Raw genomic sequence first — 25,593 nt, 5'->3', positions numbered from 1 at the left:
GTCACATTACTTTTATAGCATGTCTTGGTCTAGTGGTTTAGGGCATGTGCTTGGGAGAATCCAGTGTGCGGGTTCAAATCCTGATGCTCCTACTGATTTTTCTGAATTTGTATTGATGTTTTGCAGGAGCCAGAGATTGACCAAGCCACCCGAAAATCTCAAAGAAATGCAATAAGCAGGAAAGATGAAGATGCCAACTTAAACTTTCCACCAGGGACACCTATGGATGAAATCTTGCAGTGCACACTTCGCGACATGATCCTCGAGACGGAGGAGAAAATACACCTGGGGATGCTGGGTTCTCTTCGACTGGAGGATCGTGATGCCTGGAGACAAACCATTACTGACGGCATTTACCACCTGGGGTCTGAACTAGACTTTGGTGGTCGCAAGCGTATTTCTCAGTTTAAGGTAAGCGATCACTCTATGACAGTGATTAGAAATTATACTGGCACTATGCTATGTTTGCATTCTACATGTCTATGTACGTCGTAAATAAAATATCTTATTTTACCGCGGTACATTACTGTATCTGCGGTGGGACATCGTCATTTTTGTCCATCTGCCCAATCTACTACTTTTTTATTGTATATATTTGCAGAATTCTTGTAGTGGAATGTAAAGCGAAGTGAATGTTACAATTTTTTTTTTAAAGTGGAATGTAAAATGAAATGTTTCCTCCTCAAGAGGTGCTTTCATGGTCACTCATTCAAAGCTGGTTTTCTGGAAGGTCTCCTGTGGTAGTTCCCTGTTGCTGTTTCACCACAGATAGAAAAATAATACGGGGTAACTCACCAGGGGCAGAGAAGAGCAGTAGTTAATAACCCCCATCAGAGGGAGAATCGGTGACAAATCACTAGCTTGGTGCCTTCTTTTGATATATTACTCACATGCTCCTGTGCTTCAAATGTGTTCTAGATGTCTCATTTCAAGGATAATTGAAGATTTCTCTTTTCAGGCAGAACTTGGCTTGGAAGTAAATGAAGAGCAAGATGTTGAGGATCTTCTAGTTGAGGCAACTGAGGCTGCACTTGTGAGGAACTTGGCTCAAGCCATTCTGCAACTTGGACAGTCCATAGACACCAAGTACTTAAGGTCACCTCTAGGTATGATGGTATGACTTCATCCCATGACTTCCAGCTTGTATGGAGTAAAATTATTCTTACTTAGTTATATTTTAGACACAATGTTTCTAACTTTTCCAACATGTTAATTAGGTACCTATTGTATTGCCACACTACTAAATATCCATTTCTTGGACTGTCTTTATATTAAATAAACACGTGGAAAACTTCCAGGATATACATAGTTTGGCCGGACTGTAGACTACAGCCAGCTTGACCAGCAGTAGTCTGTAATGCACTCTGTACTACTACAGTACTACTACATCCTGCCCAGCATTTTATTAAGGGAAGGGAAGGTTCACATCGGTCCAGAGCTCTGTGAAAGTGGATGCTTCAAGTAGCACGGCTTTTTGGTTCTTTGTTTTCTGTTCGGTTACCTTGCGATGATTTTGGGCTCAACTTCCCTGCAGCCCGGTCCCCGACCAGGCCTCCTTGTTGCTGGACTGGTCAACTAGGCTGTTAGACTTGGCTGCTCAAAGCCTGACGTATAAATCACAGTCTAATTGATAAGGTATCCTTTGGATGTGTTTATCAAGTTCTTTCTTGAACACTGCGAGGGGTCGGCCAGTTATGCCCCTTGTGTGTAGTGGAAGCGTGTTGAACAGTCTCGGGCCTCTGATGTTGATAGTTCTCTCTTGAACACTGTGAGGGGTGGGCCAGTTATGCCCCTTACGTGTAGCGGAAGCGTGTTGAACAGTCTTGGGCCTTTGGAGTTGATAGAGTCCTCTCTCAAAATACCTATTGCACCTCTGCTTTTCAATGGGGGTATTCTGCACATCCTGCTATGTATTCTGGTCTCATGTGATGTTGTTTCTTTGTGCAGGTTTGGGACCAGCCCCTCTAATGTTTTCCACATGTAAGTTATTATGTATCTCTTCTGCCTGCACTCGAGAATACAAATTTAAGCATTATTGTTGGTCCCAATAGTTTAGATGTTTTACTGAGTGGATTCTAGCAGTAAAGGTTCACTCGCAGGGTGTGTCCAACTTTCTTGCGGACATGTTATCCTGCTTCCACTCTGTTTTCATGGAATGGGCCCTTGACAATGCGTCCTTCCATTGACTCTGCAAGATGTTTGATTGTTCCAAGGTAAATCTCTTTGCATTGCATGGAATACCTTCCACCTACATGGCTCCATTCCCCAATTACAAGGCTCTTGCAGTGTATGTCTTTTGGTTGGACTGGTTGAGATGAAGGTGCATTTACCTCTTTCTCGCAGTTCAGATGTTGCTCTGGGTTCTATCCAGTCTGGAGTTGTATTCAGGGAGGGTGATTTTTCTGGTACCTTGGTGGCTGGTCCTGTCCTGGTTTCCGGTGCTTCTATCCTGATGTCCGAACCTGGACATTTTTCAGTGGCTCCACCTTTTTCAGCAAATTGGCTCTGCAACATACTTCACTAGTTCACACTTCTCTGCTCTTTGCATCTTGAGTTTTTGAGACTTGAGCCAAATACAAGACTTGTCTCGTGCATTTTTTCACTTCTGGCGTGCTCATGCTCCTCCTGAGCCAGCTTGGTTTCTTGATGGGGTTTTGGGTTTTCACTCCTCTATTTATGGTTACTCCTTTGGCTTTTGATATCTAAGGTTGTGGTATTTTTGGTTCCTGGATGTTACCTGGAGAAGGGTTTCGGGAATTCTTATGCTCCCTGAGACCAGGTCTGAGGCAAACTTATCTAATTGTTTCTTAAAGGGGTCCACCTTTGTTGCGGCAATATTTCTAATGCTTGCTGGGAGAGTATTGATCAGCTGTGGACCTCTGATGTTCAGATATGCTCTATGATTGTGACTGTGGCACCTCTACTCCCCACTGGTCCTAGTCTACATTTCAATCCATATCTTTCGCTCCAGTATGGTGTTATTCTACTGTGCAAATTTGGGATCTAGCCTTCCCATATCTTTCATGTACCCTGTATATATTAATGATACCTCTCTCGTCTCCTTTCCAGAGAGTACATTTTGAGAGTTTCCCATTAAATGTTTGCAAAGTCAATATTTATTTTTTCCCAGTCGATCCCACTGATTGTTGAAATTGAATTGATTCAATAACCCTTCTCGTTTATTGATTCTCTTGGACCAACTACCGTTATTAATGTTAGTTTGCATTTCAATGAGCTTGTGGTCTGGGTATGTAGTATCTGAGATTGTAATATCTCTGATTAGCTCATCATTGTTTGTGAATGTCAGGTCCAGCGTGCTTTCGTTCCTAGTTGGTTTTGTAATCTGCAGATCGAGTGAGAATTTGTGGCAGAATCTCAGTAATTCTGTGACCTGTGTTTGATTATTTCCAAGTTGATTTCCTGCTATAATGTTATTGTTTGCTATTCTCCATTTTAAACTGGGTAGATTGTAGTCTCCAATGAAGATAATATCTGGTATTGGGTTTGCTAGGTTATCAAGGATATTCTCTATTTTGTATATCTGCTCTGCGAATTCCTCAACTCTTGCATCTGGCAGTTTGTATATTGGAATAATAATTTATATTTATATTTTCTACCTTGAATCCAAGTACCTCTACCACCTCATTGGTAGAGTTCAGGAGCGCTGTGCATGCCAGTTCCTCTTTAATATACAGACCTACTCCTCCACTTGACCTAATTACTCTGTCACATCTATATAGATTATAATTTGGGATCCAGATATCACTATCCATGTAATCTTTCCTATGGGTTTCTGTAAATGCACCAAATATTGAGTTCGATTCTATTAGGAGGCCATTTATGAACTTTATGTCTTGATTTTGACTTTGGGCCTTGCATGTTTGCAAATATGAATGATTTTCCATATTGCTTGTCACTTCTGGTAGGCTTTGGTTGTTCTCCCCCCCTCTCCACCCTCATCCAGGGTGTGCTTTTTGATAGTCGTTCATCCAGTGTTGGTAGTAGTGCGGGTGTTGTGTGGGGTAGTACCTGTGCGCTTGTTGATGACTTGTATTCCAGTCTCGTGGATATTTTCCTCTCTCTTTGTACTCCAGCAATGATTCTATCTGCCTGTTCCTCTCTTATGTGTTCTACTCTGTTTCTGTCTGCCTCTAACAAACAAATTTCAATAATATCAGCTTGGTCTTCCTGTCTTTAATGCTGTCTACCTCATGCGTTGAATTCCGGGCACTGATGATTGTAACATTTGTTTTCATTAATTTAAAATATGCACAGTTTATGGTGGAAGTATCTGCACTTTATTCCAAAATATCATGTACTCATCCCCAACATTAGGCAACCCTTTAATTTTGTTTACAAACATCTGCACTGCTGTAATTCTTGTAGTTTAGGTTAAGAATTCTTCATGGAACAGTGTTTAGCATAGCATAGTTCTACCCAGTAGAATATGTACATTTAAAATGAGAGTAAAGTATTACACTTTGTTTACAGGGGAGACGGATAAAGCTCGGAAGGCGCGTGAGCAAGCAGAAGAAAAGTTGAGGCGTAAGAGTAGAAAGCGTGCGAAGGATGAGGATGGAGGAGCAGCGTCCGATAAAGATTCTGACGAGGAGGAAGATGGCAGTAGAGTGTCAGACGTGGTGACGGACAATGCTCTCAGAACTCCAATCGAAAGATGGGAGAAATCCCTGATGGCCAGCACAAGCCTCTCTCAGGTCAGCTGAAGTAGGCTTTTATTTGTATAGGAAATTCCACAAAACTAAAATTGCTTCACATTGTGGCATAAAATATCAGTTTAAATTTAATGTTTTCCCGTAATGAAATGAGGTTTCTTTGCCTTTCCCCGTACCTGTACTTTCTCGCAATCTCTCGCAATCACCATCTTTGCCTTTAACTATCACCCGCTCTCGTCGTCTCCCCCTCTTCCCATCTCTCCCTTTCCCCATCTCTCCCTCTCCCCATCTCTCCCTCTCCCCATCTCTCCCTCTCCCCATCTCTTCCCATCTCTCCTTCTTCCCATCTCTTCCTATCTCTTCCCATCTCTTCCTCTATCTCCATGGAGGGATTTCTCCTCTTATTATTTTCTTTTTACTGCTCCTTTCCTCTGCTTTTTCTCTTTCTACTATTTCTCCTCTTCCCTTTTCTTGTACTTCCCCCTCTTCTACTTCTTTCTTCTACTTCATCCTCCTTCCTCTTATTCTACCCCATCTTCTTTCTTATTCTGTATTTTCTTTGCCTCTCACCTTTCTGCTTCACTTTCTTCATCATCATCTTTTATATAATGCAAAATTAAATGGTGTCTTGTTTCTTTTCCAGTTGTGTTTGCATTTTGCCACACTAGAGAACTCAATAACGTGGTCTCGCTCGGCTCTCAACGCTCGGTGTCGTATCTGTAAACGTAAGGCTGATGCAGAAAACATGCTGCTGTGTGATGGCTGTGATAGAGGACATCATATCTATTGTTTAAAACCAAAATTAAAGGTATGTATATGTACCCATTTCCTTTCTTCCCCTGCACTGCACAAGGCATTCCATGTGTGTGTGAAGAAAAAATTCACACATTAACTCATTATTTCTGAAATGCCTCTTCAATTTTTCCTATACAAAAAATAAAATTGTCTTCCCATAATGTTAATGTATGTCCTTATCAAAAAATTTCTTGAAAAATCATGTCAATTACTTTAGGTGTAGTGAAGTGACGATTAATTGCTGACGGAGCAAACTCGAGGCCAACAATGATGAGAAAGGTTATGTAGGGAAATTGAAATGAATGGTTCGCCCTCTTGCGTTTCGCTCTGTTAATGGTGCAGTGAGGAGGGTATTTGGCTTGATTGCCTGCACCTGCTCTCATTCTTTGTGGGTCTTCCGGGTAGTTTGTGTCTGCCTTTGTTGGAGTTGCTCCGTCCTCCCTCCTAGGGGGGGGGTTCGTGTGTCCGCGGGCAAGCTTCGATCCTGCTCTCCGTCAGGTCGTTGCAGGTTGGGTGGCGTCTCTGGTGGGGTTCCCGCCTTTTTGCAGATCTGATCTTTTTGATCTTATGTGGCTGACTCTGTATACAGTATTCATTGCCCCCTTCTTCCGGTTGACTACCCTTACCCAGGTTTATCTTGTTCTCAAGCTGGGCACCTGGGTGATTCCCCAGACTTTGGGATGTTATTGGCACTTCCATATTTTGTCTGGAATGCAGGATTTAATTAGAATGAGGGTTGGGCTTTCCTGTTTCCGCGTTCTTCCTTTTTATCTCTACTCTCCTTGCACGTTACATGCTTAATTTGGATCATGGTGACCTATCCTTGGTTTTTGGGTGTTCGAATTTTAGTCTACCTTGACCAGACCACACACTAGAAATTGAAGGGACGACGACGTTTCGGTCCGTCCTGGACCATTCTCAAGTCGATTGTCGACTTTCGACTCGAGTCGATTCACAATCGACTTGAGAATGGTCCAGGACGGACCGAAACGTCGTCGTCCCTTCAATTTCTAGTGTGTGGTCTGGTCAACATACTTCAGCCACGTTATTGTGACTCATCGCCTGCATTTAGTCTACCTTGATGACTGGCTGGTTTGGGCTCCTAGCCAGTCCGTGTGTCTGCTAGCCAGGTGTCTGATTCTTTTCCAGTTCTTCACCAGGTTTGTGCACTGGCCAACCCAGCGCAAAAACTGTGCACAAAACCCAAACCCAGGTTTGGGTTCTGGCCTATCTTGATGACTGGCTGGTTTGGGCTTCCAGTTGATCTGAAAGCCAGGTTTGTCAACTAGCCAGGAATCTGGTTCTTTCTCAGCTTGTCAGGTTTAAATTCCTGGTCAAATGGCAAAAGCCCAAGTTGATTTCATCCCTGGTTTGGGCCTGGTTGGACCTCATTTGGAACTCGCAGTTGGCATCTCTTTCCCTGCCTCCTGCCATCTGGTGTTGGAGTGGCCCTGAGTGACTCATTGGTTGGTTGAATGTGCAGGAGCCTGAAGACTATACAGGCAAGAGCCGGTATAGTCTTTTACATTGGCAAGGTTTGACTTCTCTGATCCTGCCCCTTTTGCCATTGCCGAGACCGTTGCATTCGGACCCTGTCCACCCTGTGTCGACTCTTGCTTCGGTTGCTTTCTCTCTAGCATTTTTGGGGTTTCATTTCCTTGGTGCGACCCCCATTCCCCCATCACTCGATGTGTTCATTGTTGTTTCAGCTCTGAGTTGGGGCTTTTTGACCAGAACATATCAGGCCTTCCAGAGTTGGTATTGGGTTCGCTTCCTCAGTGATTCTTTGAATCACAGGAGTGCTTTGGTCATCCCCCTCTGGTGCTGGACACTTTGGGTAGCTCGGCTTCTGTCTTCTTGAGGTTTGGTTCACTGTGTAGTTTACATGTTTGGTGTGTATAATGTTCTCACAGATGGCTTACCTCTCTGCTCATTTCCACAGAGTGGACCGTTGATGACACATCCTTCTGTTGGCTCCGAGAGACGTTTTGTCACCCTGAGGTGGACAGCTTCGCTTTGACTTGGAAATGGCTCTTCCCCCGATTGCTAGGCTCATACTGTGGATACCTTTCAGCTGAACTGATCGAGATGAAGGTTCATTTACTTCTTTTCCCAGTTCAATTGATGCTCCTGGTGCTGTCCAGGTTGAGATGTACTTGTGAAAAGTGATTCTTCTAACCCTTTGGTAGCTGGCTCAACCCTGGTTCCCTGGTGTTCGAACCCAGCTGTTTTTCCATGGCTCTGCCTCTTTCAGCAGATCGTCCCAATGGCATAACTTGCTGGTTCAACCTTCTCTGATCTACACAAGTGACTCGCCTGCAGGTTGATGTCCCACCTGCATCTTTCATCGCAGTGACAATATGAAGTTTTGTTGCGCTCGTTTTTGCCTCTTTGTCTCTTTGTCTCTTTTCATCATGTTTCTTGTGCGTGTCAGCTCTAGTGGCTCTTTCCTTCTTGTCCTGATTGTTTGTTGATTGGCACCTCGTGCCTAATACTGTCGCCTTACAAACCCATTAAGATTTCAACTTAGATTCAACAGAGCAGAAGTTGTTGTTAAACATATATGGTAAAATCTTACTGAAGCGACCATACGAGTAATAAATATTCATACTCCGCACAAGTAAAACAGGAACAAGCAACATTTAGTGGGCTAGCCAGAGGCTTAGGGCCCGCTCAGGAATATCCCTGCAAAAAAAAAAAAAAAAAAAACAGCCACAACCTGCCCACCTACCAGATGCGTTGGTTCATGGCCCATCAACGACAGACTGAACATCGAGGCATTGTGTGTGGGGGTGCCAGCTTTGCAAAGCCAATAGTGGCTTGGAACATGCATTTCTAGGGCAGTTGTTTTATACCCTGTTTTGTTTTGAGTGATTCTTTTGTGGAGTCATTTGGCTGTTTTGGGGCTTTGTTTCATAAACCAAGTGGTTGTTTTATATTGTTTTTGTTTCCTTTCTGGGTGCTTTCTTGGCAACTAGGGGGGGGGGGGACCAAGTTCCGTCCCTTGTCCGGTATGCCAATAAGACACCTATGACTAATGTGGCTAATTATTGGGAAGCTGTATCTACAGCATAGTTTAAAAAGGTCATCAGGGCTTACCTAGAAAGGAGCATTTCATTATATTTAATGCCGTTTTTTTTTTTCTAACGTGTCTTGGGGACCAAGTATGTAATTTTGGCATGTGGTTTGAAGGTTAATAGTGAGCCAAGATATTTCCCAAAGGGTCAGTACAGAGTCTGCCGTGTTACAGGGCTCTAAAATTGACAGCACTTGGCCTATCCTTCCAGGCAAACTTTGTGTTTTTTCTATTAGGGTGTTGTGTTGCCTTTGCCTTTTCGACTTTGTATCAAAAAGGACGGGCTTTTGGGGGTGACTTTGTATGAAAAAGGACAAGTTTTGGGGGGTGACTTTGTATGAAAAGGATGGGCTTTTGAGGGTGACTTTGTATGAAAAAGGACGGGCTTTTGGAGGCGACTTTGTATTAAAAAGGACGGGCTTTTGGAGGCGACTTTTTATAAAAAAGGACGGGCTTTTGGAGGCGACTTTGTATTAAAAAGGCTCTGTGTTGGGTGCTACTCGAGCCAGACTAAGGCTTGTTTTTATTTGTTGAGTTCATTTCTATTGAATTATTTCAATGACACGTATGATGGAATGGTTGTTGCACTTTCCTTACTAGGAGATACCTTCGGGCGACTGGTTCTGTGATCGCTGTAAACCAAAGGAGAAACCAAAGAGTCCACGAAAAAATCGCCAGATTTACAAGGATGTGTCGGATGATGAGGTCGAGATGGGAGACGATTCTGATGAAGACGACGAGAGGTTTGTAGTTATTTTTTATTGTGTTTTAATGATACTGCATCTGAGAATACTGAATGCCTCGTAGCATTAATTGAATATTTAAAATATAATTTTTGTAAATAAACATTGAAGTTTTTTATTACAACTAGACAATGTAACATTTGTGGTAATTATTTTTGTAATGAAGTTTTTTACTTTATTTATTTTTGTCAGCATGGTCTATAACTTTTTGCATCTGCTTTATTCACTCCTTTATTGAGTGGTGCTCTCACGACTGGTTTTAGTATGTTAGAGATACCACCAGTATCTAGGCTCCGTCTCCAAAAGAATGTTAAGGACCTGCGAGTGTTTTTTTTTCTGGGGGTAACCCCTTGTGGCGCCCTAAAGCTACTATACTGATGTATACTGATGTAGTGTCAGACTACAAGGTGCCATCGAACCTGGCATCCTCAGAGAGGTGCCAGGAGCAGTCGCTTCATGGAAAATTTTATGTAAATTTATTCATGTCAGCCACTACCAAGGGAAGGCACCCAGAAAGTCAGTAAAATAAAACTGACTACTCCTTGGTTATAAATCCAGACCACAGCCTCAAAACAGCCAAAAGAACTCTTCCAACAAAGTTAACAAATGACCGAAAAATGTTGAAACTTGCGTGAGCTAGTTTGCCCCACTTCCCCTCCCTTCGTTTGGGGGGGAGGAGGGAGGCTGCCCGGGTTAGCCGGTTGCTCCTCCAGCATTTCATATACTGGTGAATTTGTGCTTGGTCGTCGTCTCGGTTTGCTCTCGCTCCAGTCTCCTGTCGTCAACTAAGTAGTGTTTTGCCTTTGAGGCCTTTCCTATGCATGGTTGTGCAGCTTGAGCCAGGAGTTTATGCACTTAGAGCTGTATGTGCTCAGGGTGTACTTCTTCGTGCACTCCTTGAGTACTGCCCTTCTCCTGTCAAGGTTATCTTCCACGTAGTGCCCAGGGTTCACTTCCTTAGGGGGATCTCGTCTCTTGTGGTGGTCCTCCCTTGCTAGATAAGCCGGTTGTCTGGGACTGTCTGTCTTACCACGGGTCGGGAGTGTGTGTGTGGGGTGCTTGGGCACACTGGTTTGCCTGACCTTACAGGTGTGCCGGGGTGGTCCCTCCAACTTATACGTCTGGTTGTGTCTATGATTCTTCCTTATTTTCTCGTTCACTGCAGTCAGGTTCCTTGAGAATTGCAGGACTTGTTTACAATTTTCAGTCCTTTCCTGAGGTTTTTGTTTTATTTGTGCTGCATTTTATTTCAGGGTTTTATTCATGCCATTTCTGCCTCTATTAGGTTTTACCTAGGGTCTTGGTGTGGATAATTCCCTTTGGTCTCTCTCTTGCCCTTTCCATTGGCATTGGGTTTCATGGATGCCTATACTACTGTATAGGAGGTACCAGCATAGCATTCCAAGTGCCTGGGCATATCTGCAGGGAACACTCACCCTGTTGACCCTGGAAAACCCTTGCAGGCATGGTGGTACCATAGATACCTCTACTGGGCCTGCTTTCGTTAGTTGTATGTTCTGCCTCCACTTTGCTGCCTGCTGCGTCGATGACACCTTCGACCCTAAGTTGTTTGGGTCTTGTTCCATGCACGTTGCTCTCCTTGCCCACCCTCCTGATGACGTTCCATTGTATCTGGACGTGACCACTTTGTGCCACTGTGTTAGCCTCGGGAGCACTGGAGGCTCTCTGAAGCTATCCGAATTGATATGTGCTATATTAGTCACAGGAGTTCTTATGCCTATCGGGAACCATGAGCTGGACTTGATGACACTGTGGACAGCCTGAGACACACAAGCCCTGGAACAGGGAACTAGGGAAAACGGATCCCCCCAAAGAGCGTCCGTCCACTGTCTTGGAAACCAGTGACCCGTAGGTAGTGGCATAAAGCCGCCACCGGACACAACATGTGATAACCCCTAATCAACCTAACCAACCAAGCATCCATAAACAACGGACCCCTCCGGAAGCCCGCCGTTTAATTTTTCGTGAGAAAAGAAGCAAGTGAACAAAAAAACTACCCATGCATCGGAGAGCATGAAGCTCTCCAACCCGACCCCCAGAGGCCAAGGCCAACAAAAACAAGGCCTTCCTAAAGCAATCCCTAACTGACAATGGGCCACAACAAAGCAAGAGAGTGAGAGAGAAAAAAAAAAACATGGTCAAAAGACCAAGAAGGCTCAGGCGGCGAATGAGCAGACCGGAGGTGTAAAAATGCACGTGAAAGTTTGTGGAACTAGAGCGAAGCAACATACACCCCGAACGCAAGCTGTAGTGGCTCCACCAGTGTCGCACGGTAAGAAGCGACATTATTAGGCATGAGATGCTCATTCAGAAAAAGCCAAGAGAGAAAGGACAAAACAACCTGGTCCGAAATCGAAGAGAAAGATAGTAACGGAAAGACTGCGAAGAAACTTCATACTGTCGCTGGGAAGAAGACTGCAGGTGGGACACCGCCAAAGAAGCCACCTAATCACCATATAAATGGCGATACACACGCATTAGAAAGACCAGATGTGTAGTGCGGAGCAGTAAGGCAAACCAGCGAGGTACCTCACTGGCCTGACCTGCTGAAAGAGGCGGAGCCGCAGATAAACTGGCCAGGTTTGGACAACGAACAAGCAGCACCTGAAGCCAAGGCTTCATAGCACCACTTCACATATCTGGCACACCACAACACTACTTCCTATATCTGGCACAACACAGCATCACTTCACATATATGGCACAGCACACCACCACTTCACATATCATCTGACAAGTTCTTCACACCCACTGCATCTACTGGAATAATTTTTGCATGTAACAGCATCAGTCCCTGTAACTTTCCTTTTTCAGCTAATGCATTAATGCTCTTATCATAAAAAAATATAACCAGTCATTTTATACATTTTTACACATAACAATTTCACCGTTCATATTTGTTATGCACTAATTGCTTCTCCAGTGTTCCCGTTATTATCTCTAATAGTACCATTGACTTTTCCCATTAGTTTCCATGTTATGATTTGTTCTAAAAGTGTTTCCTCATTTTTTGTTAAAAATTAATCTTTGTATGATATTTTGTTACTGTGGAATTATAAACATTGGTATTTTCAACTACAGTGATAGGGAGAATCAGAACCTGTGCTTTGCCTGCGAGAAGCCTGGCACACTCATCTGCTGCGACACCTGTCCCCTGGCCTTTCACCAGTCGTGTGCCGACCTGCGGAAAATTCCCCGCGGCAACTGGTCATGTCACCATTGTAATGGCAAATCATCTGCCAAAGGTAATTTTTGATTATATGTTTATGTACACAATTATTTTATAACTATTTCAAGCATTCTACTTTTTTCTATGAATACAAAAAGAATGAATAAAATACATTCTACTTTTTTCTATGAATACTGTATAGTTTTCTGGAGGGGCCACTTGATGACTACTTGTTGTTAGCTGCTCTGGATAGCTCCATGCATACATACACAAACCAGGCACTTGAAAATTAAAAATAACCTGCTGGAGGTTAAAACCTAGATCCCACAAAGAGGTGCAGAGAGCAGAGGATCTCCTGATCACCTCTCCCCAAGAAACTTGCCTCCAGTAAGGTAGAATGAAGCAAAACATATTTAAATAAATGTGGAAGCTATCCACCCAGTAGTTAGGTTGTTCACGCACTAGTAGCAGCTGTCAGGCGGCAGTGCTGGGAGCTACAGGCTTCATCCAGTAAATACCTTCAGTCAAGAGCTGACTAAAAGCAAGCCGATGCACCTAGAAGGGTATCTTGAGGTTATCTTGAGATGATTACGGGGCTTTTTTTTTTGTGTCCCCGCGGCCCGGTCCTCGACTAGGCCTTCACCCCCCAGGAAGCAGCCCGTGACAGCTGACTAACACCCAGGTACCTATTTTACTGCTAGGTAACAGGGGCATAGGGTGAAAGAAACTCTGCCCAATGTGTCTTGCCGGCACCTGGGATCGAACCCAGGACCACAGGATCACAAGTCCAGCATGCTGTCCGCTCGGCCGACCTAGGCTAAAGGAGAGTCCACGAAGCCATCAAGTAAATAATTGTCACAAGAAGGCACCCGATCAACCAGGCTGCGAGCAGCCGCCTCCCTGTGGCTAAGGTTGACATCAACCCGTTTTCTCCAAAATTGGCACCCTTACAGATAGGCTTATGTGCAGTCAGGTGTATAAGTTTCATGCAAATCGTTTGATAAAAAAAAAAAATTGAAAATTTTTTGAAAACAAAAAAAAAATTTTTTTTTAACATTTTTTTCTAATAAAACTAATTTTAATATATTTTTAATATATGCTATTGAGATAGCCGAGAGTCATAGATATGATTTCAGTTGACACTTGTGTTTGATAATCGTTTTTGACCATTTTGGAATAATTTTAACACCTACTTCAATATTTTTTTTCTCCCTTCCTATTTATGCTACGATGCTGAGACTTGGGCCAGATGAAACTCTTTTCATGTACAACTCGTCAAAAAAGTTTGATTGAAATCGCACCAGTTTTCGTTTAATGCATTTTAATGCATTTCATTTGGGAAATCTGGAGGTCATCCCCCTTAACTCATTGGGTGGGGCTATTAGAAAGCGGGGCACCTTAACTCATTGGGTGGGGCTATTAGAAAGCGGGGCACCTTAACTCATTGGGTGGGGCTATTAGAAAGCGGGGCACCTTAACTCATTGGGTGGGGCTATTAGAAAGCGGGGCACCTTAACTCATTGGGTGGGGCTATTAGAAAGCGGGGCACCTTAACTCATTGGGTGGGGCTATTAGAAAGCGGGGCACCTTAACTCATTGGGTGGGGCTATTAGAAAGCGGGGCACCTTAACTCATTGGGTGGGACTATTAGAAAGCAAGGCACCTTAACTCATTGGGTGGGGCTATTAGAAAGTGGGGCACCTTAACTCATTGGGTGGGACTATTAGAAAGCAGGGCACCTTAACTCATTGGGTTACTCTGGGGCTCTCTGGGTTACTCTGCAGTTATTAAACCACTTATCTAAACTGTGTGTCTGAGGCTAGTGAATAAGCTTGATATTTTAGGCAGTACTGTGGTAAAAGCTATTTTATGTAATTATTATTTCCTCAGGGAAGGATAGTCCTCCAGAGAAGAAGAAGAATAGCAAGGAGAGCAGCAAGACTAATAAAGACACAAATAAGGAGAACAAAGGAAAAAAGGAGGCTAAGAATATTAAGAAAGGAAAGGAGACAAAGAATGCCAAGAATACGAAGGAGACAAAGAACGCCAAGAATACAAAGGAGGCAAAGAATACTAAGAAGACCCCGAAGAGTGCCGAAAAGAATACCAAGGCCACTAAAAGTAAAAAAAGTGCGACTCCGTCTGGGGTCAAGAGACGAAGTGAGGGGAATTCCCCTCACATCTCCAAGAAGCTCAAATTGGATGATTTTGAAACTGGTAAGATTGTCTTCTCATTTATTTCATATTTTGTTGATTGTATATACTGTAATGCATTTTTCAAGCCTCTGTTTATCTGCAGCTTTCTCCTCCTCCTCCTAACCCAATAGGTAAGGCAAAGCTTCTTGCCTAATAGGTAAGGTAAGACTGTGTGCTTTTCTATCAGCATCTTCTGGGAAATTATGTCTACTTTGTACCCTTTCTAAGTTACTTGTAACTGGTGTGTTTTCAATTTCTTGCTTTCCTGTATTCTTCTCATGTTTACGCTCAAAAATGTTGATGCAGTTCCCGTGGCGCAGTGGTAAAGCACTCGCTCGGTGCTTCGCAAATGCCTTGGCCTGGGTTAGTAACCTGGGTGCACCCCAATTCTTAACTGTAGTCTCTGTTCACCTAGCAGTGAATGGGTACCTGGGGCCAGATTCACAAAGCAATTACGCAAGCACTTACGAACCTGTACATCTTTTCTCAATCTCTGGCGGCTTTGTTTACAATTATTAAACAGTTAATGAGCTCCGAAGCACCAGGAGGCTGTTTATAACAATAACAACAGTTGATTGGGAAGTTTTCATGCTTGTAAAATGTGTAATAAATGTAACTAAAGCCGTCAAATATTGAGGAAAGATGTACACGTTCGTAAGTACTTGCGTAACTGCTTCGTGAATCTGGCCCCTGGTTGTTAAATGATATGGCGGGTCGTTTTCCGGGGAAAAATTAGGATTAAGGACCTGTCCGAAACGCTATACATGCTAGTGGCTTTACAAGAATGTAAGAACTCTTGTATATATAAATGAAGGTGAATTCCACTTGCAGTTTTAAGTTATATAGTATAGTGTACAGTTGAAAGTGTGTGAAGTGACTTGATATTTTATGTACTATTCAGGGATTGAAGTAAGAGTGCTAAATACTGTCTGGGACCAGAGTTTGATTTTGTTTGAATTGCTGATTTATGTTAAGTAATAATGGGTGAAAGTAATTTTGGGTTGTAGATCCCCAAGCACACTTTACCACAGGTGAGAATGAGGTTATCTTGAGGTTATCTTGAGATGATTTCGGGGCTTTTTAGTGTCCCCGCGGCCCGGTCCTCGACCAGGCCTCCGCCCCCAGGAAGCAGCCCGTGACAGCTGACTAACTCCCAGGTACCTATTTACTGTTAGGTAACAGGGGCATTCAGGGCGAAAGAAACTTTGCCCATTTGTTTCTGCCTCGTGTGGGAATCGAACCCACGCCACAGAATTACGAGTCCTGCGCGCTATCCACCAGGCTACGAGGCCCCTTAGACATGGATAGACGAATGAATAATAGTATTATCATGATAGAGTGAGATGCTTGGTATCGGATTTTAGAGAGAATGCCTACTGTTTCCGAAACTTTTTGTAATGTCTGTATCTATAAAAAGAGAGTCTGTCTGTGTCTGTTCATCCAAGGTTGGAGGTGAGACACTTGGGGCTAGCCTTATCAGACTTTTCAAGCTGAGACATGGGAGGCATGGGATTATCATAGCCTGGTTGAGAGCCACCCCTGTGCTTGTTTTAAGAAGGATCAGCTTCTATTCTGAATCCCTATGGCTTCTATGAAGAATGATGTCATCCATATTTGATCTCTAACATTTCTATTTTATAGATTGCCCTCATCTTGAGATTATTACCAGCCTTACCATTTCCTGTAAGACAGTCTCTTCTCTTAGTTTGTTTTCATGGATGTTTACTTGTGTTTTCCCCCCATGTGTGACTCAACTAGGGCTGATCTTTTTCTTTGGTGTTTGCAGCAGTGTGGGAGCTGACTTGTGGTTAAATCATGTGAAAGTGTTACAATTTCACAGTGTGATAGTGTTACATTTTGGACAGTATGAAAGATTTCTTGCTAGTGTGGGGGGGGGGGGGGGGGGGAGACAATATTGGGTCAAGTGGGAAGTTGAAGTTGTGGTGAGTAAAAAACTGATACACTCTTTCTCTCTCTCTCTCGCTTACTGTAGAGTGGACCCCACCAAAGCGAGGCTCTGGTCGACGTTCATTGGTCAGTGAAGACAGTGAGCTCAACTGTTCTGCTCTGGAAACCATACTAGATGAACTTCAGAAGCATCCTGCAAGTTGGCCTTTCATTAGGCCAGTGTCCAAGAAACTTGTAAGTATACAAATATTTTATGTATTATTAAATATGACCGAAAAAGTAAGATTAATAATTCTAACACGAATTTTCTCAATCTTTCGTACATTACGCTTCACTGTTGGAGGTAAATAAAAAATCAATTCTCCAAAATTCATTTTTATTTCTAGTCTGACGCGACACGGGCGCGTTTCGTAAAACTTATTACATTTTCAAAGACTTTAGTTCACAAATACACAACTGAATAGAACTTACGTATCTCCGATTTTATATCTACATTTGAGTGAGGTGGAAGGGGTGATGTAGCATTAACACAAGACAGAACAAAATGTGGTATTAATAGGGTATTAATTTCATCAACACAAGACAGAACAAGGGTATTAATAGGGTATTAATTTCATCAACACAAGACAGAACACGAAACAATGGATATTGAATAGAAGTGTTTGTAGAAAGCCTATTGGTCCATATTTCTTGATGCTTCTATATTGGAGCGGAGTCTTGAGGTGGGTAGACTCCGCTCCAATATAGAAGCATCAAGAAATATGGACCAATAGGCTTTCTACAAACACTTCTATTCAATATCCATTGTTTCGTGTTCTGTCTTGTGTTGATGAAATTAATACCCTATTAATACCACATTTTGTTCTGTCTTGTGTTAATGCCACATCACCCCTTCCACCTCACTCAAATGTAGATATAAAATCGGAGATACGTAAGTTCTATTCAGTTGTGTATTTGTGAACTAAAGTCTTTGAAAATGTAATAAGTTTTACGAAACGCGCCCGTGTCGCGTCAGACTAGAAATAAAAATGAATTTTGGAGAATTGATTTTTTATTTACCTCCAACAGTGAAGCGTAATGTACGAAAGATTGAGAAAATTCGTGTTAGAATTATTAATCTTACTTTTTCGGTCATATTTAATAATATATGTCTACAGGAAAGACTGCTACCAAAATTTACTAAAATATTTTATGATAAACGATCACTACTGACTTTGAAAGTAAGAGATATCACCTATCTTTGGTAACTAGCAGTTTGGATGCTACCACCCACATCCACCCCTCCTCTTAACAGATCTTTCTAAATAATGCACCAAATTTTCTTGGCAGATCTCCAAATTTCAGATTGATCAAGTAAAAGTCCAGATTCTGGAAGGGACTGCAATAAAATCCAAATTTTTAGGGAAAGAAATTTCCTTCAGATCATATTTTGGTCTAAATATTATATTCTGGTTCATTTCTAGGGGAAGCCTCATTGGGTCCCTGAAGCTATCATATACTGATCAATGCCATACTACCAGGAGCCATCAGTCGCGGAGTTATTGTTGGCCTACCAGGAACCATAAGCCAGAACCTGGCCCCATAGAGAGGTGCAGGGAGCAATGGTCTATGAAGACTTTAAATGTAAAGTTTGATCATACTTGCCACCACCAGGGTTATCTTGAGGTTATCTTGAGATGATTTCGGGGCTTTTTAGTGTCCCCGCGGCCCGGTCCTCGACCAGGCCTCCACCCCCAGGAAGCAGCCCGCGACAGCTGACTAACACCCAGGTACCTATTTTCCTGCTAGGTAACAGGGGTATTCAGGGTGAAAGAAACTTTGCCCATTTGTTTCTGCCTCGTGCGGGAATCGAACCCGCGCCACAGAATTACAAGTCCTGCGCGCTATCCACCAGGCTACGAGGCCCCGCCTGGGTAGGCGAACCAAAAAAAAGCTACTGCGTGGTTTACAAAGTGAGACCGCAGCCTCAAAACTACCAAAAAAACACTCTTCCAACAATAAAAATAACCACCAACTTTACTTGAAACTATCGCTTATGCAAGTTTATGCAAAGAAACAGTTATTTGCATCGTCGGAGGTTCCGAGAATATGTGAGAACCAGCGGGAACGCACCATGTGGTTTTCTTGTTAATCAAGCGAACGCTTGCCAGTCGAGACAAATTGTCAGCGATCTGCGTGCTCGTTATTCAAAATACTCGTGAATTGAGGCGCTCGTCACTCGAGGTTCCACTGTTGTGAAAAATAATACAGGGTACAAAACAATCGAATCTGCCCATAGTAGGAAAGCAACATGTCAAGGATTTGGGAATAATGATGTCCGACGTTTAAACGTTTGGGGAGCATAACCAAGCAAATATTGCGTCGACCAGAAAAATGATAGGATGGATTGCGAGAACTTTCAAATCCAGGGATCCATTCACAATGGTTGTACTCTTGAAGTCACTTGTGTTGTCCCGTCTTGAGTACTACTCAGTACTCACTTTCCCCTTCTGAGCAGGAGAGATTGCTGAAATAGAGGGAATACAGAGAACATATACGGCACGCATAGATGTGATAAAGCCCCTAAATTATTGGGATCGTCTCAAAGCTCTCCAAATGTACTCACTAGAAAGGAGACGTGAGAGATACCAAATAATATACACATGGAAAATACTGGAGGGCCAGGTCCCTAATCTACACAGTAAAATAACAACGTACTGGAGTGAACGATATGGAAGAAAATGCAGAATAGAAACCAATGAAGAGCATTGGTGCCATAGGCACATTCAGAGAACACTGTATAATCATCAGAGGTCCGCAGTTGTTCAATGTCCTCCCAGCGACTATAAGAAATATTGCCGGAACAACCATGGACATCTTCAAAAGAAAACTAGACTGTTTTCTAAAGAAGTTCCGGACCAACCGGGCTGTGGTGGGTATGTGGGCCTGCGGGCTGCTCCAAGCAACAGCCTGGTGGACCAAACTCACAAATCAAGCCTGGCCTTGGGCCAGGCTTGGGGGAGTAGAACCACTCCCAGAACCCCATCAAGCAGGTATCAGACCATAGCAATGTACCGTATAAGAGAAACGAATGGAAAGAAAAGATAAATGAAGTAATGAGTGAGGGTTTGGGGTGAGGGAGGTGGTAGGAGTAAGGGGTATGGGAGTAGCGAGGAGTGTGGTCAGGTGAAAGGGAAAGTTTGAAAAAATGCGGAGGGAGAGAGAGACTGAGAACAAGGAGAGGAGTAGAAGGTAGAAAGGGCTGCCACCATCCATTCTAGTTCAGTACATACAAGACAAGGGATGGAACTTGCCTGTACCATAAAATTAGCAAAGCTGTTAGCATGTATCAACTGAAAACATATAATCGTATATTAAAATCTTAAAACCAGTACTCTCGGAGGGCTGTCCACTCTAGCTTGGAGTGGAGAGCCTCCACGGTCCTTGTGGATTTGTTCATTCCATGGGATATTTATGGGGAATCTGGGAGCTAAACCCCACCCACCAGTAAGGTAGCCTCAGGCTCTCTACCTAGTCTAGTAGGCACCCATCAGTCTCTGGAGACTATGGAGTTGTGCTCTGGTTGTTGGTCTGGAGTGGCCTCTCCAGGGGGCAAAGCCAGGGTAGGTTGATACAGAGGAGAAGCTGTTACCCATGCAGCAGGTCCCACCCTCTCCACAGCGCCAAGTCTCCAATGGAAAGGCAAACGCCAATACGATTGGTTCCAGCACCGTCGCAGGAACTGTGAGTTCGGGGTTGACCTCGAAGTTGGTGAAAAAAGGCACAGGGACTCCAAACTTGGAGACTGCCGTGGGCATGGTTGTCCAAGGCTGTGTGCCCATCAAACATGCCGCTTTCTACCTACCACCCCTTAAACAGCGGCTTGTTTGATGGGCACAACCCACCCAGCCGTTTGCAATTATCAGCTTAGCAGAAGCAAGGTCAATTCACATGACCTGACCCTTGGTCAGGTCATGTGAATTGGCCTGGGGGCCGGTCGGCCGAGCGGAGAGCACACTGGACTTGTGATCCTGTGGTCCTGGGTTCGATCCCGGACACCTGCAAGAAACAATGGGCAGAGTTTCTTTCACCCTATGCCCCTGTTACTAAGCAATAAAATAGGTACCTGGGTGTTAGTCAGCTGTCACAGGCTGCTTCCTGGGGGCGGAGGCCTGGTCGAGGGCCGGGCTGCAGGGACACTAAAAGCCATGAAATCATCTCAAGATAACCTCAAGATGGTCAACTTGTGGTCATTAACACTAGAGGTGTGACTTTTTAACTACTGAAGGCCAACAGTCTGGTGTCTCAAATATCTTTTCTGGCTGACTCATCTTGTATGTAAAATTAAATATAATTCAACTAAACACTTTTATGGTGTTACTGCATGGTAACACCATAAATCTTTGTTAAGAGTTCTAGCTTACCAGGGACAACTTTGTTTTCCCACCCTTGATAACTGTTATGCATCCTGGATAACTTATGCACCCTGGATAACTGTTATCCACCCTAGATCCTATTATTCACCTTGGATAACTTTTATATAATATAGATTCCCTGATGCTCATTATCTTTCATCAAAATCATTATGACATGTCATTGTGAAGGATTTATTATAGAAATAAAGTGATGTGAACAAGTTAAGGTATTGTATTTATATACTTTATCCCTAAGTAATTAAAAAACTAAGTTGGTAGAATCCATTAGTATTTTTAATAGATTAAGTGTATTGCCTTGTGAGCCTAATTACAGTTCACCTACTGGATGCTAAATTTCAGAATGATGGCAAATGGCACAACCATTGCTTCCCTTGCCTACCTTTATCATATAATATGCTACACACATTATATCAACATTCCTTACCTCTAACTATTTGCAAACAGGCTCCCGATTATTACGAAGTTGTGAAGAAGCCAATGAACATCCGAAGAATACGAGAGAAACTGACCAGCATGAAATATGCCACGGATGAGGAGTTCATTGCCGACGTCATGCTGGTGTTCCAGAACTGTCAGCAGTACAACATGGAGCACACTGAGGAGTACAAGAGCGGTGTGCTGCTTTCCAACCTCTTTATAAAGCGGGTTGAAGAATTAGGCCTTATCTATCACGGAGATCTCAGAAAAGAAGCCAGGAAGAAAAGACGTTAACATAGGTCCCCAACTAGATCATCCTGTAAGGTTAACCTGTATTTGTTTTAACCCACTCAGCTTTTTGTAATGATTTTAAGCACTGCCCAGAAGGCCCCCTAAAATATAAGTTAACATTTTCTCCAGTAAAATTTGATGGAGAATCTTGACCAAAAAGAAAGCAACCCGATATTAACGAGTTGAAGAGTACATAGAGAGTTCGAGAGAGAATGGGAGCAGCTGCATGCTTTGAGTACATTGGGTGAACACACTTATGGATGAAGGTGATGGTTTGTATCTAATGATGACAACACTGCAAGTCTACTACATCATTATCTTGAACTTTTTAATGTTTTTTTTTATGTTTCCAAGACATGACTAGTTACAAAAAAGTGAAGCACTCATTTTTTCTATCCTGTTGTCTTGTTTTGTTCTTTTTCTCCTTTTACTCCTCTTTCTTCTCCACTCTTCCGTCTTGCCTCCAGTCCCGTCCTGCCTCCGCACTGCTGTACACCATAATACAGGTTTATACCATATTGATTTGGTTTAAATTACATGTATAATGTATATGATACAAGTTCCAATGCTTTTTTAATTGTCGAGATGAGGAAAGTCAAAATCGTAAATAAAATTATCAATTCTTTAATTGTAGATTTAAAAGTTTGTTGGAAAGCCAGCATTGAAAACAAATATTGAAAGAAATTTATTTTGCTTGCGCAAATGTTATAAATGTTTATAGTTCTGAAAGTAAACAATTACTTGATGAAACTGCTATTCTCAAGAAGCACTCTTCACTAAGGTCTCCTTCCTAGTTATGTTATTTTTAATAGGGAAAGTACGTGAGGCAAGAATCTGCCTGGTACTGTATGTGTGCGTGTACAGTGTGACCCACGGCGGGTACTGTATGTGTGCGTGTACAGTGTGACCCACGGCGGGTACTGTATGTGTGCGTGTACAGTGTGACCCACGGCGGGTACTGTATGTGTGCGTGTACAGTGTGACCCACGGCGGGTACTGTATGTGTGCGTGTACAGTGTGACCCACGGCGGGTACTGTATGTGTGCGTGTACAGTGTGACCCATGGCGGGTACTGTATGTGTGCGTGTACAGTGTGACCCACGGCAGGTACTGTATGTGTGCGTGTACAGTGTGACCCACGGCAGGTACTGTATATGTGCGTGTACAGTGTGACCCACGGCAGGTACTGTATATGTGCGTGTACAGTGTGACCCATGGCACGTACTGTATGTGTGTGTGTACAGTGTGACCCACAGATGGTTCTTGTATTCCGCATACTAACTTGTTTTAATAATTTACACATTTCCTTGTTGAAGGAGGCAAAACATAGAACAGTATGTTTGAGGACTGCAAACTATGTCATTTTTATTACTTGAATCTTGTCAAAGAATTAATTTGACATGAGACCGTGAGAAACTCAGGGATGGTGGATATAAATTGAGTTGTTATTCAGTAACAACTGTGCCGCCAGACCATCCATAAGTAAACAAATGGTTTAATAAGCTAAAGTGTCAAAAAACTAAATACATTAAATGCAAAGACATGTGTATTTCATTCTGAAATTCTCATACTTAAAAGACCCAGGTAGCCTGGTCGAGCCCAAGTTATTTACAAAGAAGCTGTTGCATTTATGATCACTGCCAGAGACCCCCTTTTTTTTTGTCTTCGCCTGGTCCACTATTTTTCTCCAACTGAGGACATAGTTGTAGTTAATAACATGTCACAGCTCTCATGTGAAAAATTCCCCACCAGCTGGCGTGTGTGTCAACCAGCTGGGCCACATCCACCAGCTGGGAGTGTGTCAACCAGCTGGGCCACATCCACCAGCTGGGAGTGTGTCAACCAGCTGGGCCACATCCACCAGCTGGGAGTGTGTCAACAAGCTGGGCCACATCCACCAGCTGGGAGTGTGTCAACAAGCTGGGCCACACCCACCAGCTGGGTGTGTGTCAACAAGCTGGGCCACACCCACCAGCTGGGCCACACCCACCAGCTGGGCCACACCCACCAGCTGGGAGTGTCAACAAGCTGGGCACATGAGCTGTGACAGCCAAGCTCTGGGCATTTCCATTAGTACAGTATAATTACCTAATATTTTTGTAGATGTTTATTTGTATTTAGCGGTGAAATAGTGACCACATGAAGTTTGCAATTCTGAATTGAATTATCAATGCCATCATTCTACAGTAGGATGAATGATTCTTATTGTAAAGGATTTTTTTTAAATGTGTGTATTTATTTTTTAAGAATCGGTGAATATTTTCCGAATAATAATAGTTATTGTAATGGTAGTTTCATTACCCTTTATTGGCTTTCATATTTGAAGGCCCCCAGTAATTACATATAAAATATTTTTCAAAACTGTAATCCAAAACATGTGTGGGCGAACGTCCATGCTGGTGGCGACTGGTACTTCCAAGACCTTCGAAGAATCGGTCTTTGATGGTTATGACAGCAGTGATCTTTCGCTTTTTACTAGAATTAACCACCAGTGTCAAGTGTAAGATGGATATTTAAAATAATATACTCAAGTGTTATCGGTGGGCATAATTGAAGGCGATTGCACAGATTTGAAGTTTTAAATCTAGTCGTTTTGAAACCTAAAAATCCTTCCCGGCTTAGTGCCTTTTTTTTGATAATTAATTACTTGCCCATAACCCTTGCAGTGTGTACCTGTTAAGTGTGGTAACCCTGTGGTGCTCACAAACAAAATTATGAAACTTTTTTTTCCTTTGACATTGTTAATCAGTGTCCAGGAAGAATGAAAATCCAGTAGTCAACATCTTGTGGTTTAGCTGTTGTGGCCTGGGGATAGTTGTGTGTTTCCAGCAGAAATGAGGCAAGGTGCCTTGACCTTAAGGTGATTTCAGGGCTTAGCGTCCCCGTGGCCCCGGTTCTCGACCACGCCTCCTCCTTGCTGGACTGATCAACCAGGATGTTGGACGCGGCTGCTCGCAGCCTAACGTATGAGTCACATCCTGGTTGGTCAGGTTGATTTTCTCACGGGAATTACCTGTATATTTATTTTCGGTGTTTATTGAGTTTATTTTACTTATTTGCCACTTTATTATTTACGACTATTTTTTTAGTGGTAACAGGTTATATTGTGTGCCAAAAGTGGTGGACATTATTCGTAACTTTGAAAATATACCTATGTACACATTTATTTGTATAAACATATGCAACCCATGTATTTATCCATACAGTACTAAAGTAAAAGCCTAAATCTTATAATTGCACAAAACACACATTGTGCCTGTAAATATATACAGTATATGGTAACCGTTCATTTGCTGCTGTTAACAATGCAATGGGTCCTAGTGTGGGCCGCCCTGCACATTCATACATTGAATGGTGGATGCACGCACGCACGGGTACAAGAGTTGTTACATGTACAGGCACTAGCATTTTGGGCAAATCCTTAATCCTATGTTCCTCGGAATACGACCCACCAAATTGTTTAACAACCAGGTACCCATTTTCTTGTCGCATTTTACCATTTTTACCCATTTTACTGTTGGGTAAACAGAGGCTACAGTTCAGGATTGATGCCCAGTGAATCCTCCCCAGCCAGGATACGAAAATAGGCAAAAATAGCCCCTTTTTTGGCGGCTAGCGGCGAAAATTGGTCGATTTTTGGCAGGTAGCGGCGAAATTCCCGCGATTTTTGCCCGCCATCTACAAAAATCGCATGGTTTTTGGCCGGTAGCGGCGAAAATTGCGCGATTTTTGCCCGCTTGCGGCGAAAATTGCGCGATTTTTGGCCGCTAGCGGCGAAAATCGCACGGTTTTTGGCCGCTAGCGGCGAAAATCGCGCGATTTTTGGCCGCTAGCGGCGAAAATCGCACGGTTTTTGGCCGCTAGCGGCGAAAATCGCGCTATTTTTGGCC

At 43.1% G+C, this 25,593-nt stretch overlaps 1 protein-coding gene across 1 annotated transcript in view; it reads left to right on the top strand.

Moving 5' to 3' along the window:
• LOC123771258 (ATP-dependent chromatin assembly factor large subunit) overlaps positions 1-23,989 on the top strand; it is a 66,745-nt gene extending 42,756 nt beyond the window's left edge. The window contains exons 15-23 of the mRNA XM_069305185.1: positions 127-411; positions 959-1,106; positions 4,492-4,715; positions 5,317-5,481; positions 9,145-9,287; positions 12,389-12,552; positions 14,367-14,693; positions 16,666-16,814; positions 21,440-23,989. Of these exons, the coding sequence (XP_069161286.1) occupies positions 127-411; positions 959-1,106; positions 4,492-4,715; positions 5,317-5,481; positions 9,145-9,287; positions 12,389-12,552; positions 14,367-14,693; positions 16,666-16,814; positions 21,440-21,706 (1,872 nt within the window). The 3' untranslated portion in view covers positions 21,707-23,989. The remainder of the gene's footprint in view (positions 1-126; positions 412-958; positions 1,107-4,491; positions 4,716-5,316; positions 5,482-9,144; positions 9,288-12,388; positions 12,553-14,366; positions 14,694-16,665; positions 16,815-21,439) is intronic.
• The last annotated feature ends 1,604 nt before the right edge of the window (positions 23,990-25,593 follow it).

The sequence above is a fragment of the Procambarus clarkii genome, chromosome 54 (assembly GCF_040958095.1).
Source record: "Procambarus clarkii isolate CNS0578487 chromosome 54, FALCON_Pclarkii_2.0, whole genome shotgun sequence".
Classification (NCBI taxonomy): domain Eukaryota; kingdom Metazoa; phylum Arthropoda; class Malacostraca; order Decapoda; family Cambaridae; genus Procambarus; species Procambarus clarkii.
Note: the sequence above shows the minus strand (reverse complement) of the source record. Positions and strands in the feature narration are given on the sequence as shown.